General features: G+C 39.4%; 1 protein-coding gene across 1 annotated transcript; it reads right to left on the bottom strand.

The window, feature by feature from the left end:
* Positions 1 to 17342: 17342 nt before the first annotated feature.
* Positions 17343 to 17990, bottom strand: LOC142175964 (uncharacterized). The gene has a single exon (XM_075242976.1). The coding sequence runs from the start codon at positions 17988 to 17990 to the stop codon at positions 17343 to 17345; it is 648 nt and encodes a 215-aa protein (XP_075099077.1).
* Between the last annotated feature and the right edge of the window lie 388 nt (positions 17991 to 18378).

Genomic DNA, 18378 nt, shown 5'->3' with positions numbered 1-18378 from the left:
AAATAAAGCTAAGATGGAACGAAAGAAATTATTCGATCAATGATCCATAGTTGGTTACGTTATGAATGCACTTAAGGGTTCGGCGTTTTATACATGCATCATATACAGCCGTAGAAGATTCTAGAATATGTTAAAAGAAAGAATTGAGCCTAGGTAATAAACGAAGGATTAAATTATTAAAGGATTGTATCATGCATATTCCTCACTGCCCATGAAAGGCTAAATGGAATAACTAATACCAGGAACTATAGATTGGAAGATAGCTTAAGTCGACGTAAAGGCTGATCAGAAGATGGAGGAAACTAAAGAGTTACATTACCCAAGTAAATCAGAAGTTTGATTATTGGACCCAGAAAAATAGAAATATCGTGATCGAGAACATTGCAGGATCTCCCTTAAAATCAGAGGTACGAGAGAGATAGTACAACAACCATAGTCTATAATGACTCTATGATAAAGCCAGTTAAAAAAAGTAACAGCCTCATAAGAAGGCAGTATGAAGCTCCCACCAGATTGTAGTATTATAATAAAGCTTCAAGTTGTGGTGTGAATCATACCTATGTGGAAGGGAGGTTATAAAGGAGATAGAAGATATGATGCGAGATTTTAAGTAAGTAAGGTAAAGGCGAACAACGTAAGAGATACTCAAATGCAGAAAGTTGTGAATAGTCCATACTTTGGATAGAAGGCTAGAAGCGCAGGGATTCAATATCCAGGAATGATAGCGGCATCATCAGTGGCATATCTCATAGCCTATGGTTTCTAGGTATCAATAGGCTAATTAAGACAGTAAAGAAGAGTTAGAGATGATATGATGTCTCGCTTAATGTTCTAGAGTGACATAAGGAAACCGATCATACAAGTAAGTTGAAGGAAGGCTGCGAGGAATATAAATAAATATGGGTAGGTCGTGAGCTTAAGTATGGAAAAGCAGCAAGGTTTTAGGAAGGCAAGAGTAAGGATACAAAAGGGCAGGTGAAAAGGTGATGAGAATGGATAAGTCTCAAAATTAAACCCATGAAAACAAGCGAGCTAATGGTTTCTCTAAGTCATAGAAAGTTCAGTGTAGCTTGAATGAACTCAAATGAGTCTAAGACTAATATTATTTGAAAAAGATGAGTGTGTAATTGTGGTAGATAAAGAATGACATTTGGACCTTCTTTTGAATAATGATTTTGAAAAAACAAAGAGAAGGAGAAAAGATTTCACTGACGACACGAGATTAGGATACCCCCCCCCCACCATAAGGTGAATTACATTTAGACACTATGAAATAAGATTATGGAAATCACTTCAAATATTCCTCAATGCAACGTAAGCCCTAGCGGCAATATATTATGTAAGAAGCTTCTAATCTTCAAGTGAAGGTTTTTAAATCAACAATGGACAGATACAAGTTACAAAGTATAACATGAGATTATGCCATCCTTCTTAAGACGAACGGTAATGAAGGAGCATTAAACGACTGCGATTTATACCTAAAGGATAGGCAACAAAAGTAACTGGGAGTTTGGTAAGCATACCTCAATAACGGTAAATTGAAGTAAAAACATTATCGTATAGTATGACCCATGTAGATGCAGTAAAGCCATACGAATGGATAACCGAATCTATGAAATAATATATGGCCATATTTGCAAGTTCTACAAAGTATCTAGCAAAGAACTTTAGTACACCTATAGATGCCCAGAGAGGCATCCTATTAAGCCTTGTATATGTTTACAAAGTAAGGCCTAGAGATTGACTAAAAACTAAAAGGAAAAAGGTAAAATGAATCACATAAGTGCACTTACAAAGCTAGGATCATACAGGCTGCATGACAGGAGGTAGCAGCAGTTGTGAGATTAGAAAGATTTCGACCACAATTCATGATATGAGAAAAACTACTAAAGGGGGGAATGCCATAGACTTTGAATTTATTCATAGAGCAACTACTTAAATGGCAAGGAGAGTATTAAGGTATTCATCAAAGCTATAAGTTATGAAAATGATAAGAGCATCAGTCAACATTCGAGGATGAACGTTCGAAAGGGGGGAATGATGTAACACCCCGCAATATTATGATGATGTTACGTCCTACAGTATTTCATTATGATGATGTTACGCTTCGCCGTATTAAGTTACGATAATGTTTCACCCTATAATATTACATTACGGTGATGTTACGCTTCACAGTATTAAGTTATGACGATGTTGCATCCTGTAGTATTGTACGTTCAATTTGTCGTAGGGTAATTGACATCAGTCCAAGCAAAAGATTATTTGGATATTATAAGGATTATGCTATTTCAAGCAAGTGATGAGTAAATTCTTGAAGGTGAGAGGGGAAGCAAGTCAAGGAAAATGAATTTTCGTCCAAGTTTAACATGTTGGTAAACTACGGCTCGAGATAAAATACCCGATATTTATGGACTAGTGCCATACAAGGTAGCACATGACCATGACAGTAAGGTGTATTTAAAGTGAGTAGTTTTAAGTAATTTGAGATAATTCTTAATTACGTGGAAAATTGGATAATTATAGATTTTTAGTGGGAGATTAATTATGTAACTAAGCTTATTGAGTAAATTACGACATTTTGGATAAGAAGTTAAATCTCCCAATGTGGCAGCACGTCAAAGTCCATTTGACGACTCTTAAATTTGTGTTATAAGGTGGAAAATGAAGAAAGAACGGTGGCTTAGTTACCACATAAGTGGGACCCACACCCAAGGACTTAAAAAACTATCTAAAATCATTTTAAAACTCTACAATCACAAGGAAAGCTTCAGCAAAGTTCTTGGATTTTGAATAACAAAAACAACATTTTCATTCTCAAAAAAAACTATATCAGATTCCTACAAAATTCCTAACCAAAAATCTACAATGAGATTCTAAAACATTACCTTAACAACGTGATTCTTTCAAGCAATTCTTACAAGATTTCAACCAAACTTCTTGCAACCAAAGAATTCCAACGAGAATTGTTAGAACCGTAGCAATGTAAAATTTTGCGATTCTAAAGGAGTACAGTGCAACCTTTTCCAATAATATTATACGGATTTTTCCCTACCCAGGTATGTTAAGGCTATCCCTTCTTTCTTTTTGGCATGATCTATACGACATAAACGAAACAAGCAAATGCACAAATTCCATAAATGACTCTATTCATAGAAGTATTGGAGATATATATGTTCTTGAATTTCCATGTGTCATAATATTCTATCATCTGTTCATGAGTCTTAGAAGAATACAAAAGTTGAAAAGAGTTTACTTTACGATATTATTCAAAGTCAAAATGGTCTTATGATATTCCGAAAGATTATATTAACGTACTTTTCATGCATCGCATTATGTACATTGACCTATGACCAGATTGTGTTATATACGCGTATATATGTATGTATATATATGTATATGGGATATGGGAAAGGTTATGGCGTTATATACGCCCCACCACCTGATCAGCTAGTATGCATTGATGAATTTGCCCATAGTGGCCGAGATGATATGATGGGATGCCCTCAGGGGCTGATGATATTATGAAATATATACCTATGCACGACATGACAATCATACGCATATGCATGACACTATAATTATTTCATGATTTACAAAGTTATCCAAACTTACAGGTGGAGTCCTTTACTCTATATTTCCTCCATGTCTGTTATGAACTTATTTATATGCCTTACATACTCAGTACATTATTCGTACTGACGTCCCTTTTGCCTAGGGACACTGCGTTTCATGCCCGCAGGTCTCGATAGACAGGTTGAGATCCCTCCAAGTAGGCCATTAGCTCAGCAGACGATGTTGGTGAGCTCCATTTGCTTCGGAGTTGCTTGTTTGGTAAGTATGAGTTAGATGTGTATTGTTTGGTATGGCGGGTTGTAGACAGATGTCATGTACGTAAAAGATCGTATGGCCTTGTCGGCCTATGTTCAGTGTTCAGGTGCTTATTTTGGTCTTTGAGGCCCATATGTTTTATGTATAAGTTGGCATTACCTGTTGTATTCTACCTATTTCACGGCAGCCTCTCTGGCTCAGTTATTTATGGTATTATGACATGAAAAGATACATTATGTTGGTACTCGGTTGAGTAAGGTACCGGGTGCCCATCGCGTTCCATAGGTTTGGGTCGTGACACAAGGCCTCATAGGGAGTAATCTGAATACTCGATTAGTAGCTGTTGTTGTAGGCAAACTCTGCAAGCACTAGAGACTGATCTCAAGAAACCCCTAAATCCATGACACAAGCACATAGTATGTCCTTCAATATCTAAATGGTGCGCTTGGACTATCCGTCTATCTAAGGGTGGAATGTTGTAGTCAACTTAACCTACAGGCCTAACTCTCGATGCACTACTCTCCAAAACTATGAAGCGAAATGCATTCCCTGATTTTCAAAAATGGACATCAGCACACCGAGAAGGTAGATAGTCTTACAGATATAGATCTCAGCCAACTGCTCTGAATAATAGGTAATTCCAACTGGAATGAAATACGCGGACTTAGTGAGATGGTCCACAATCACCCAAATAGCATCAAATTTCTTCAAAGTCCACAAAGCCCAACTATGAATCCGTATTGCAAACTACCCCGCCTTTAATGCTCGTACTTCACCTGCTAAAAATTCAAGCACCGAGCTACAAACTCCATTATATCTTTCTTCATTCTCATCCACCAATAGTGTTGCGTCAAGTTCTAATACATCTTCACGGCACCTGGATGAATGGAATACTGCAAACTGTGGACCTCCTCAAGAATCAACTCACGTAACCCATCCATATTGGGCACACAAATCTGACCCTGCATCTGCAAGACCCCATTATCTCCAATAGAAACCTCCTTGGCATTACCATGCTGAACCACGTCTTTAAGGACAAGCAAATAGGGGTTGTCATACTAAAGCTCTGTGATGCGATCATATAAAGATGACCAAGAAACCACGCAAGGTAGAACCAGAATAGGCTCCGAAACATCTAACCTCACAAACTTATTGACCAAGGCCTAAACATCTGATGCAAGCGATCTCTCACCAACAGGAATATATGCAAGGCTACCTATACTCACCACCTTTCTAATCAAGGCATCTGCCACCACATTGGCCTTCCCAATATGATACAAAATGGTAATATCATAGTCTTTTAACGGTTCCAACCATCTCCACTGCCTCAAATTTCGATCCTATTGCTTGAACAAGTATTGTAGACTCCGATGATCTGTAAATATCTCACAGGACACGCCGTAGAGATAATGCCTCCAAATATTAAATGAATAGACAATGGCTACCAACTCTAAATCATGAAAAGGGTATTTATTCTCATGAGGCATCAACTGGCATGAAGCATAAGCAATCACTCTACCATCCTTCAACAAGACACACCCAATACTAATCTGAGAAGCATCATAATACACTGCATAAGAACTCGATGTTGAAGGCAAAACTAGAACTAGAGTTGTGGTCAACGCAGTCTTGAGCTTCTAAAATCTTTCCTCATACTCATTAGACCACCTAGGTCAACCTGGTCAAAGACGCCGCAATAGATGAGAAACCCTCCGCGAAGCAACAATCATATCCACCCAAGCCAAGAAAACTTTATTCTCATTAGATAAAAAAGTCTGGGCCAACTCTGAACTGCCCAATCTTCTTTGGATCTACCTTGATCCCCTCACTGAACACCACATGCCCCAATAACGCCAATGAACTGAGCCAAAACTCACACTGGGAGAAGTTAAAATAATGCTTCTCATTCCTCAACATTTGTAGTACAATCCTCAGATGTTGTGCATGCTCCTCCTGGCTACGTGAGTAAACCAGGATATCATCAATAAATACTATGACAAATGAACCAAGATATGGCTGAAATACATTGTTCATCAGATGCATGAATGCTGATGGGGTGTTGGTCACCCCAAAAGATATCACAAAGGAATTCGTAGTGACCATAGCGGGTCCTGAATGTCGTCTTCAGAATATCAAAGTCCCGAATCTTCAACTGGTGATACCCAGACCTCAAGTCAATCTTACAAAATAGTCTAGCTCCCTGAAGCTGGTCAAATAGATCATTAATGCACGACAAAGGATATTTGTTCTTAATTTTAACTTTGTTCAACTGCATATAGCCAATGAACATCTGCATGGTACCATCCTTCTTCTTCGCAAATAGCACTGGTGCACCCCAAGGCGACATAATAGGCTTAATGAACCCCTTACCAAGAAGCTACTGAAGATGCTCTTTCAATTCCTTCAACTCTCTGGTGCCATAAGATACGAAGGAATATAAATGGGTTGAGTGCCCGGCACCAAGTCAATACCAAAATCAATATCCGTGTCGTGTGGCATGCCTGGCAGGTCTGCAGGAAACACATTCAAAATATCTCGCACTACAGAAACGGAATCAATGGTCCCTAATAAAGACCAAATATGATAAACACCCCTTCCCAACCATCCATTGGGCCTTCAGATACAAAATCACCCTAATGGGAACATAGTCCAGAGAACCTCTCCACATGATCCTAGGTAACCTAGGCATCGCTAACGTCACGGTCTTAGTTTGATAATCTAGAATATCATGAAATGTGGCCAACTATTCCATGTCGATAATCACGTTAAAATCAACCATACTAATCAATAAGAGATCAATTCTTGTCTCCAATCCTCCAATGGTCACCACACATGACCGATACATACGGTCCACAATAATAGAATCGCCTACCGGCATAGGTACATGAATAGATGAAAGTAAGGAATTACGAGGCATATCCAAATATAGAGCAAAATATGATGATACATATGAATAAGTGGAACTAGGGTCAAACAATATAGATGCATCCATGTGGCATAGTGAGACAATATATGTGATCACTGCATCTGAAGCAATAGCCTTTGGCCTAGCGGGAAAAGCATAGCATCGAGCCTGATCGCCACCTAATTATCCTCCCCTATAGGGGGAGACCTCTAGTTACTTGATCCCTACCTTAAGCAAGCTAAGCGAGTGGTGAAATAACTGGTACGGAAGTCATAACTTTACCCCTTTACTAAATTGAACCTCCAAAATGCAAGGACAGTGCCTCCATACATGCCTAAATTCACAACCCTCAAAGCAACTTTGATCTTCCAATGGTGGTAGAGACTAAATCAGACCTAGAGAACCAAAATAGCTATAAGAAGGACCTAGTATAGATGAACCCTGAACTGATAGAGTGCGGGATAAATTATGTGCATGAAGGGCACTGAGAGATGGCTGACCCGGACGAGCACTGTATGAACCATGAATAGTTGACACACTAGGATGAATCGGGAGAGCCATCTGACTGGGCATATAAGGACGACCCCTGATGTGGTGGGACTGCCCTCTAGAAGAAACACCGCAGAAACCACTGATCCGTAGAATTGCGACACTTTTGATACTAATTACATAGGTTGTAACTCATCTTTTAAAGCATTTTAAGTCAATTCTTATATAGTTATAGTGTTTGCAGCAAACTAGACTTCAAGAACCAAGAACAAGGAAAAGATAACAAAAATCCATAGAAGGGTAGAAATGCGATAGGTTTGCGACCGGCAAAGTTATGTGCGGGCCACAAACCAACCGTAAAGTGAAGAAGATAAATACAGTTTTTGGAATCAACTTTGCAGTCAGTTAATCAACCACAAAAGAATGGCTCTTTTCCCTTTTTGGCTTAAAAATTTAATCATACAAAAATGTGTTATGCCTTAGCATGAAATAGGATTGTTCAAGAGTTCGAACAATCTGGTACCCCTTAGGGTTGTCGAGGGTTGATGTTATCGAAACCCTTTACAATTTTGCCGAGGGTAGCCCTTTTAACCGGTTTTATGAAGATATTAGAAGATCCGTTTAATTACGGAATTCAGACATCTCCGAGACTTGTTGGTTTGGCTGTATCCTTTAACTTGGGATTTGCCTCTTGGGCTTGTTTCCTGATTACACTTCGAACTTGTTCGAAGTGTCAGTCCTCGAGTGGGATGGTCGTGGCCTATAAAAATGAGGGTTTCGTTTTTAAGGTCTTATGATCTCGAGGTTTTAGTAGTTTGATTACATCAATTTTTTGGATAGCAATCCTCGAGAACGGGGTAAGTTCTTTGAACTTCACTTGTGATCGTCCCTTAAGCCTGTTTCCACAATAGTCCAAAAGTAAGAAATTGTAAAGTTAAATTTTCTCCAAGGCATGAAATACTTGGCAAGGAAAAATACTTATCTCAATAGATTATACATGCGTACATTTTTGCCTTTAGGGCTCGAGTAATTTACATACTCACGGTTCGTTTGACCATTTGTCCCTTACAAAGGTTTACCTATCGAGACCCTATTGACACGAAGTACCTTCCTCGTAACAAAGTAAACACCTGAGGGTAATGCCCCCCAGTATTCGAGGTTGATCTTAAAGAAACCTCGGATACTGTTGAATTGCTCTAAGTTAGCACGAACAATTGTTGCCTCATTAAAAACCTCACTGGAAAAACGTATTTGGGACAAAAACCAGTCTAAGGGAAAAAGAGTGCAATGCGTGCTTTCAGACCTAAGGACTTTGTGACGAAGGATACTTCGATATCTTCAGGTGAACCCTTGCAAATGGTTAGTATAAAATATAAATGAAAATGGAGAAGGACGTACCTTAGAAGCAATATTGTTTGAGGAGTGATATATTCCAATTGTTTGGTAATTGCTCGCCATTCATCATGCAAAGTTTGTAGGATCCTTTTTTGACAATATCGAGGACCTGATATGCTCCCTCGCAGTTCGGGCAAAGTTTTCCTTTGTTTGGGTCTCGAAGTATTGATGGTGACCTTTCGCAAGACTAACTCCCCGGTTTTAAAGTGTCGAAGATTGGCTATTCGGTTGTAATACCTCTCAATTCACTATTTTTGTGCAGCCATTCGAACGACGGAGGCTTCTCGTCTTCATCTAGAAATTCGAGCCTCGTATTCATAGACTCGTGTTTTGACTCTTCCATTGCATACTGAAACCTGAAGCTAGGTTCCCCGACTTCTACCGGGTTTAGAGCTTCGGCACCGCAGACTAAAGAGAACGGCGTTTCCCCCGTACAAATTTTGATATTGTTCAATATGCTCAATGGACTTCAGGCAATATTTCTCTCCATTTTCCATTAGCTTTGTTCAATTTTTTCTTTTTATTTTTGATGACAAGCTTGTTTATTGATTTGGCCTGTCTGTTCCCACTAGGATGATATGGCATTGATAGGATCCTTTTTATTTTATGGTATTCGAAAAAATCTGTCACTTTGCTGATAACGAATTGCTTTCCATTGTCCCATACGATCTTATCAGGCATTCCTAATCGGCATATAATGTGATCCTAGATGAAGTTTATGACTTCTTTTTCTCTAACTTTTGCCTGTGCTTCAACTCACTTAGAGAAATAGTCAGTCATAAACAAAATGAATTTAGATTTACCTTGGGATGATGGTAAAGGGCTGACGATATTCATCCCCCATTTCATGAACGACCATAGGGATAGGACTGAGTGGATTTGCTCTGCGGGCTGGTGGATCATCGCCACATAACTTTGACATTTGTTGCACATTCGAACAAATTCTTAGTGTCCTTTTCCATATTGGCCCAATAGTATCCTACTCTGATGACTTTGTGAACTAATGACTTGATACCGAAATGATTTACGCAAGTACCCTCATGAATTTCTTGTAGAATGTAATCAGTGTCTCCAGGTCCCAAACATTTTGCTAACGGTCTATCGACATTCTCCTATACAGTGTTCCGTCCTTGGCCAATGTGAATCGTGCGACCTTCGTGCGTTGGCTCCTCGATTCTTTAGGATCTGATGGAAGCTTCCTGTTCTTTAGGTATTAGATGTACTTATTCCTCCAATCCAGGTTAAACATGTGGAGTTTATTTGGGCATGTCCTTCTTTGATTTCTGACCTTGAAAGTTGTACGACAGTCCCTGAGCTAAGTTCATCGCCTTCGATCGATGACCCCAAATTTGCAAGGGCATTGGCCTCACTATTTTGTTCTTGAGGTACGTGTTGTAGCGTCCATTCTTTGGATTGATGTAGAGACACTTGTAGTTTGTCTAAGTACCTCTGCATTCGATCTTCTCGAACCTCGAATGTTCTGTTGACTTGATTTACCAAAAGTTGGGAGTCACAATGGGCTTCGATGACCTCCACTGCCAAGCTCTTAGCTAGCTCGAGATCTGCAATCATGGGCTCAATACTCAGCCTCATTGTTAGCCAATTTCAAAGTTTTGATAGACTGCCTAATTGTATTACCCGTGGGCGACTTCAAAACGATGCATAGCCCGGATCATGTTCGAAACACCATCTGTGAAGAGAGTCCACACCCCCGATGATGTACTTCATTTTAATAATAGTTCCTTTTCGACCTCGGGTATGAGGGATGGCGTAAAGTCGGACATGAAGTCTGCCAAGATTTGATACTTGATGGTTGTTCGGGGTTGATACTCGATATCACACCCACTGATCTTGACGACCCATTTGGCCAATCGACCCGAGAGTTCGGGCTTGTGCAAAATGTTACGAAGGGGATAGGTGCTTACAACACAAATTGGGTGACATTGGAAATATGGTTTTAATTTCCTAGAGGGGCTTATTAAAGTAAGCGCTAATTTTTCTAAGGGTGGTTATCGGGTCTCGGCTTCACCTAGGGTCCGGCTAACATAGTAAACAGGAAATTGCGTACCTTGCTCTTCTCGAACTAAGACCCCACTACCGCTATCTCTGAGACCGCTAAGTAAAAGTAAAGTTGCCCTTCCGCTTTTGGGGTGTGAAGCAGTGGCGTGCTCGATATGTATCGTTTGAGTTCCTCGAAGGCCTGTTGACATTCCAGGGTCTATACGAAGTAGCTATTCTTCTTAAGTAGTGAGAAGAACTGATGGCTCCTGTCTGAGGACCTCGAAATAAATCAATCCAGGGTGGCTATGCGCCCTGTCAACTTTTGTACAACCTTGACATTATCAAAAATTGTGATGTCTTTGATTGCCTTGATTTTATCGGGGTTGATTTCGATCACCTGATTTGATACCATAAAGCCGACGAACTTGCACAAACCGACCCTGAATGCGCATTTATCCGGGTTGAGCTTCATGTTGTACTTTCTTAGTATTTCGAATGTCTCTTGCAAATATTTTAAATGGTCCTCTGCTCGCAGGGACTTGACCAACATATCATCAATATAAACCTCCATTGATTTACTTATTTTTTCTTCGAGCATTCAATTTACTAGGCATTGATAGGTAGCACCAACATTTTTTAGTCCATACGACATTAAATTATAGCAATAGGTTCCATATTTAGTGATAAATGAAGTCTTTTCCTGATACTCTGGGTTCATTTGTATTTGATTGTACCCGGAGTAGGCATCAAGAAAACTAAGGATCTCATGGCTGGCCGTGGCATCGATCATGCGATCAATATTCGGCAAAGGAAAAGAATCTTTAGGGCATGTCTTGCTTAAATCCTTATAGTCTATGCATATTATAAGTTTGTTTATCTATTTAGGGGCTACAACTTCGTTTTCTAACCATTCAGGATATTTTACCTCCCGAATGGATACTATATTGAGAAGGTTTGTTACCTCGTCCTTTATGAATGCATGTTTAACCTCAAACTAGGGCCTTCTTTATTACTTTACCGTTCGAAACATTGGGTTCAAGCTCAATCGATGTGTAGTGATCTCCGATGGGATCCCTGTCATATCTAGGTAGGACCAAGCAAAACAATCCATGTTATTTAAAAGTAATTGAACGAGTTTTTTCCTAAGCTCGGGGGATAACCCCGTGCCCAAGTATACCTTTCGATCAAGTAGGTGCTCAATCAGTAAGATCTATTCCAGCTCTTCGACCGTTGACTTTGTTGCATCAGAATCATCGGGGATTATGAAGGTTCGAGATATCATATAATCGTCATCTTCAAAAATTTCCTACTCCTCCGATCGGGTCAGGGCAGGTGACTGTGGTTGTTATTTTTCTTCCTGTTTTCCCTTTAACTCCGATTTCTTTGTTGATGAAAGCGCCAATACTGGTACTACCTCATCAATTGCAAACATTTCTTTGGTGGCGGGTTGCTCACCATACATTGTTTTGATTCTTTCTGATATTGGGAATTTCAATACTAGATGAAGCATTGAGGGTACTACTCTTATGTTATCAATCCAATGCCTTTCGAGTGGCGCTTTGTACCTCATATCACCTTTGATAACATGGAACGTTGTTTCCTGGATAGCCCTAGCCACATTTACTGCAAAACGATTTCCCCTTTGGTGGTTTCACTTGCCATGTTGAAACCGTTAAGTACCCGAGCTGCAGGCACAATTTGATCTTGGAGGTCGAATTGCTCTAGGACCTTTGATCAGATAATATTTGTCGATCTACCTCGATCAATAAACACATGTTTAACTTGAATTGTTTTCATAAGGATAAATATTTACCATTGTGATATTATTCAATCCCTTCTGCATCCTCATAATTGAAATACAAGGTTTCTTCTGGTAAGTAGTCCTTAGTTTGCTTCTCCCTTTTTATTATCACCTTGGAATCGGTCCTTGCGGAATATCAACCCTACCAATGATCATGTGAATTACATGTTATGTCTCTTCCTGTTCTTTTTGTCTGTTTGAATCTTTATTTTTGAAGTGGTTCTTGGCTCGATCACTTAAGAATTCTCAAAGGTGACCCTCATTGAATAAACAAGCTACCCCATCCCTCAGTTTTCTACAATATTTGGTTTTTTGACCATAGGTACCATGGTATTTGCATATATGATTAGGGTTCCTTTGAGCTGGGTCGATCTGCAGGGGCCTGGGCCATCGAGTATCCTTAATCCGTCCAATGGCTAATGCAATACCTGACGCATTGATGCTAAAATTATATTCTGGAAGTCGCGGTGCTTCCGTGGGCTCGACATGTTTATCGAAGTCAGTTTTACTCATGAGCCCTCGGGAGCTCTGTCCTCGATCATTTCGAGCGGGGTTATGTCCTAGGACATTGTTTCTACGATTTGTGTTGTATGGTTGGTACCGATCTGTGTTCGATCGCGGTTCTCTATCGATGACCCTTTGAATTCTACCGATGGGCCTATTCGTGTAAACGCAGCCGGAAGGGGTTCCCAATTGATTATCCTCAGCCCTAATCTTTCACTGGTATCGATTATGTACATCGGCCCAGGTTACAGCTGGATATTCAGTTAAATTCTACTTTAGTTATCGTGATGTTATCGAACTTCACTCGTTCAAACCTTGAGTGAAGGCTTGAATATCCCAATCGTCTGTAACCAGGGGTATGTCCATGTGTTCCATCTAGAACCAAGATACAAATTCCCTTAACATTTCATTGACCTTTTGTCTCACTTTGAAGAGGTCCAACTTCCTAGTCGCAACCTTTATTGCTACGTCGTGTGCCTTTACGAATGTATCTGCAGGCATGGCGAAGGAATTGATGGAATTGGCCGGAAAATTGTTGTACCATATCATATCCCCTTTTGATAAAGTCTCTCCAAACTTTTTCAATAGAACGGATTCAATCTCATCGCCTTCTAAGTCATTCCCCTTTATTACGCACGTACAAGAAGTAACGTGCTTATTAGGGTCAGTGGTCCCATTGTATTTAGGTATTTCTGGTATACAATATTTCTTCAGCATGGGATTCGGAGCTGCACTTGTAGGGAAAGGCTTCTGCACAAACTTCTTCGAATCTAAACCCCTTTAGAATCGGGCGAGCCTCCGATATTTGGTCAACACGTGAGTTGTACGTCTGTACCTTTTTGTCATTAGCCTTGATTTTCTTTTCACCTAATTCGATCCGTTTAGTGAGCTCCTCGAGCATCAGCATAATGGCGAGATTAGTCCCCGATTCATTGGCATTCAATTTCTTCCGTATATGTTCGATTCTATGAACAACTTCTTGTGATGTTTTGAGCTTGATTTTTCTTGGTGCTCGATTCTAATTGGAGTTGCGCTATTGCAACTTGTTGAGTCAGCAACATTTCGAATATCATTTGAAGGCTAATTTTGCCTTCTTCACTGCTCTATGCATTCTGATCTGCTTCTCGGGCATCTTTGTGGATGCTAATTTCATGGTCGACGCCCAAGTTCCTATTAAATGATATATAGCAAACCAATTTTGAAAATTAATCCATCACTCGAACTAGGATGCCCTTGAGTTGATCAGAACTAAATAGTTAAGAAATAAGCAAGCTGATGAACAAGAATATAAATTAAAGAGAAAGTGTTATATTGATTTGATATCTCAGAATGTAAGGTGTCTACAAAACAATTAGAACCCTCTTTATATAGTAGAGAAATTCTCTCTATGGTACAACTCAATACGGAATTAATCCTATGATTAGCCTAAATAACTACCCTTGATTTGATCTGTTCCAGGATTTCCTCCATGATCTTCGACCGGTCACGGATACCTCGCTTTTGTTTTATTGTACTTTGATCGAAGTCTGTCCTATTTGGTCTCGATCGCTACTGGCCTCGATCTCGACATGCACCTTGATTCTCAAACTCGGTACCTTGTCCTCGTGCTCTGGTCTGATCTACTACGAGGCCGACCTTCGATGCAACTCCCTGGTCTCGAACAAATAGTAAAATTGTATAGGCCTGGTTTTAACCGTATACAGATTCATTTCATAAAGGAAGGTTCTTTAGAATTATTTATTACTAGTTTCTTGATTCACTTCCTATGGCGGAACAATAGGGGAGAAGCTAGAGTGATGGGTGTGGGTTCGGCCGAACCCAATAATTTTAATTTGAACTTTGTATTTGTCTTAAAAATCTATTGAATATGTATGAATAACTAATTTAGAACCCAGTAACTTAAAGCGATTAGAATCCCGAACCTCATAAGCTTGAAATCCTAGCTTCACCTCTGAGGAACAATGATGCCTAAAGTGACCCAGGAAGAGATAAAGAATATAAAGCCAAATATGTACAAATAAAAGTAGAAAAATCAAAAGGATCTCTACAACTTAGCTAGCTGAGAAATAAATGAAAATTCTAGTTGGGTCTTGCTGGAGGTGTGGCCTTGCTGGAGGTGGGTGCTTCACCGAGCTATTGTTTCAATGTGGATTTAGGAACTGAGGGAATAAGTGAAGAGATGTGCATAACTGGGTTAATTAGTAAACATCCATGTCTTCGAAATTTGAATCATAATAGAGATTAGGGTTAAGAAAATTTTAAAAGAAAATCAGGGGGGTTTAGTGAAAAAAGAAGAGAGAAAACAAAGGGGAAAATAAAACCGTCCCAATAGCAATGTTTTCCAAAGAACTGTTGCCACAGATCTCTATATTGCAACGGTTAAAGTAACTGTTCCAATGGACCGATCTGTGGCAACGGTTCTTTGTACTAATGCAATGATCTCTTTTTAGAACTATCCCAATAAGCCCTAGAGTCTTATACAATGGTTATAACCATTGCAATAGCGTGTCTATAGTAATGGTTGTTAAACCGTTGCTTATGTTGCGGTAGCCCTGATTTCTAGTAGTATTACATTCTCGAGGTTGATATCAAATGGGAAAAGAAAATCCAGCTCAATAAATTAAACATCGAACAAATAAGAGATAATGATACTAGGGAGTGGTGTACCCTATGTCTAGAATATCATCAACTAGGGAGTAGTGTACCCTATGTTGGAAAATACAGCTAGGGATTGGTGTACCTTGTATAAGCATGATTTGAGTGTATTTAAAGATGTTAGCAAAATGTGAGAAACTTTTGAGAAGACTTCCCTTTTGAGAGTGTTTGCAGTTGCAGAGCTATTTTTAATCTCCGCATGATTTTCCTTTCGATGTTACTTGCTTCTTACGAGGTTGTTGTTCATGCATTTTGTATGTTTCCTATTTTCCATCAAAGCACAATTGTTAGTTCGGAGCGTTGGTTGATTTGTGGCCTTGAGTGTTTCGGACACTTGGTCTCGGCCCATCTTCTTACTTGGGTGTTGATTTTAATGGTATCTGGTTCTTTCCTGAATACCAACTTCATTTACATACATGTGGGGCCTTTGGCTTTTTGAACTTTCAGCTTAATGGTTTGTAGCCTAGTAAGACTCACACTTTTAACTCTCGTTTGCCTTTGAGGGCACTTCAACTTGACATTTTCATTGAAGTTTCAACTCTAGGGCATCCACCAATCATGGCCAATCGTGGGTGACTTGGTGCTTTTTATTGAATGTTGAGTGTTTAAGCATATATCGATTTGATTCAACCGAGAGTCCTGTAATTGATTTTAAAACCCTTTCTTTTTCTTACTTTTGACGCAAAGTCAGATTGAAAGAATTCTAGGGGAAACTTTAATTGTGAAGTAAACAAATGGACAATGAAAGAATTTAAAGAAGAGGCATCCCTTTCGGAGAATGGAGAGGAGGACTTATTTGGGAGTACATGTTTACTTCAATGAACATGACATGCCTATTGGAATGGATGTTTGATCCGTGTGAAATATCTGACTCTCAGAAACTTATCATAACCTTTATCTTGAAATCGAGAAACCCTGCTTAGGTCTGTGTTGATGCCATGGCGTGCCACACTCTTTTTGATCAATAATACCCTATGTGGGTTTTCACTAGCTGATCTCTCTTATTTCTCTTCTTACCGTGGCTATATAGTGACCTTACGGGTTTTCACTAGCAAGACTCTCATTTTTATTTCTCTAAATACCATTGCCTTATGGTGCATGTTAGGGTTTTCACCAATAAGACTCTCTCATTTTATTTCTCTAATTCTTGGGGGTGTAAGTTGCAGTACCCATGACCTTTGATTATTGAACGTTCTTACTGATTGGTCAGAAGATCTTGAAGGAGTTTTAGGTAATAGGAATACATATCAAAATACAACTTTGTAACCTTTCAGACGAACCATCACCGAAATGCCATAACTACTGCCAAAGTTTTAACCTTTAGGGGAATGCGGATTTTTGTTTGGTGTGACCAAACCCCAGAGTAGGTCTGCCTACCTATCCTTTCAGAATCAGGTCGGACGTAGTTTAATTAACATGAACAATTTATTTTTGACCTCTTTTTTAACAAGTGAGGTTCCCAAAAGGGCAATCAGTTCAGAGGGTTTACAAAAAGGGTGGTAGTATTTGGTAGTGAGAATAAAAACCTTTGTCAACCCAACCAAAGAACATTTGTGCTGAATAATGGTTCGAACATGGCATCTTTTGACCGCATTTCCGGTAACAGATATCTCTGGGACATTTCCTTTGATATCTCTCAAGCATAACCTCTATTCAGTAGTGCTCTTTTAATAATGTATGGACCTTGCCAATTTGGGCAAACTTTCCTTTAGATTCTTCCTGGTGTGGAAGGATACGTTACAAAACAAGTTGCCTCACTTCAAACTATCTAGGTCGCACTTTCTTCTTACAAGTATGAGCTATTATTTGTTGGTACAACATCCCATGACAAATGGTGGCTAGCCATTTTTCATCAGGCAATATCAACTGTTTCAAACGGGTTTTGACCCATTCGTCATCCTTGATCTTGACTTCAATGATGGTCTGAAGGGAGGGAATTTCAACTTCCGATGGTATTACAACTTCAGATCGATATACCAGTGGGTAAGGGGTTGCTCCAACTGATATGCACACGATTGGGGGATATCCCATAAGTGCAAAAGGCATCTTTTCATGCCATTGCCTGAAACCTTGGACCACTTTCCTAAGGATCTTCTTAATATTCTTGTTTACGGCTTTGACAATATCATTGGCTTTGGGTATATAAGGATTAGAATTGTGATGCGGAATTTTCCATTGATCACATACCTCTCTCCTTAAGTGGTTCTTTAGATTTTCAGCATTGTTTGTAGCGATAGTTTTAGGAATACTGAAATGGCAAATGCTATGGGAGTGTACAAAATCTACCATTGCTTTCTTGGTTACAGCCTTGAAGGTGACTACCTCGACCCATTTTGTGAAGTAATCAATAGCAACCAACATGAAGTTGTGACTGTTTGAGGCTTTTGGTTCAGTCAATTTGATGACATCCATGCCCCAAGCGACGAATGACCAAGGTGCAGATATTTGGGATGCAGCTATGCAGGTGGTGAATGGATCAGATCATTATGTACCTGACATTGATGGCACTTATGGACAAAACTAAAATAATCATTTTCTATGTCATCATGTAATAACTTGCACGGAGTATTTTCTTTGCTAGGAGGTAACCATTCATATGGTATCCACACACTCCTAAAGGTACATCATTCATGATTGTTTTGGACTCTTTGGAGTCCACACATCTAACAGATTCAAATGTGGAGTTCTTTTATATATAATTTCTCCACTCAAAATGAAACCACTAGCAAGTTATCTAATAGTTCTCTTTTGATCTCCACTCACTTGTTCCGGATACTCTTTTATTTTCAAGAATTATTTG

This window comes from Nicotiana tabacum, chromosome 3 (genome assembly GCF_000715075.1).
Source record: "Nicotiana tabacum cultivar K326 chromosome 3, ASM71507v2, whole genome shotgun sequence".
Lineage (NCBI taxonomy): Eukaryota > Viridiplantae > Streptophyta > Magnoliopsida > Solanales > Solanaceae > Nicotiana > Nicotiana tabacum.
Note: the sequence above shows the minus strand (reverse complement) of the source record. Positions and strands in the feature narration are given on the sequence as shown.

Bases quoted from the DNA above. Each gene is read 5' to 3' on its own strand.
- LOC142175964 (XM_075242976.1), bottom strand. From the start codon at position 17,990: ATGGATGTCATCAAATTGACTGAACCAAAAGCCTCAAACAGTCACAAC.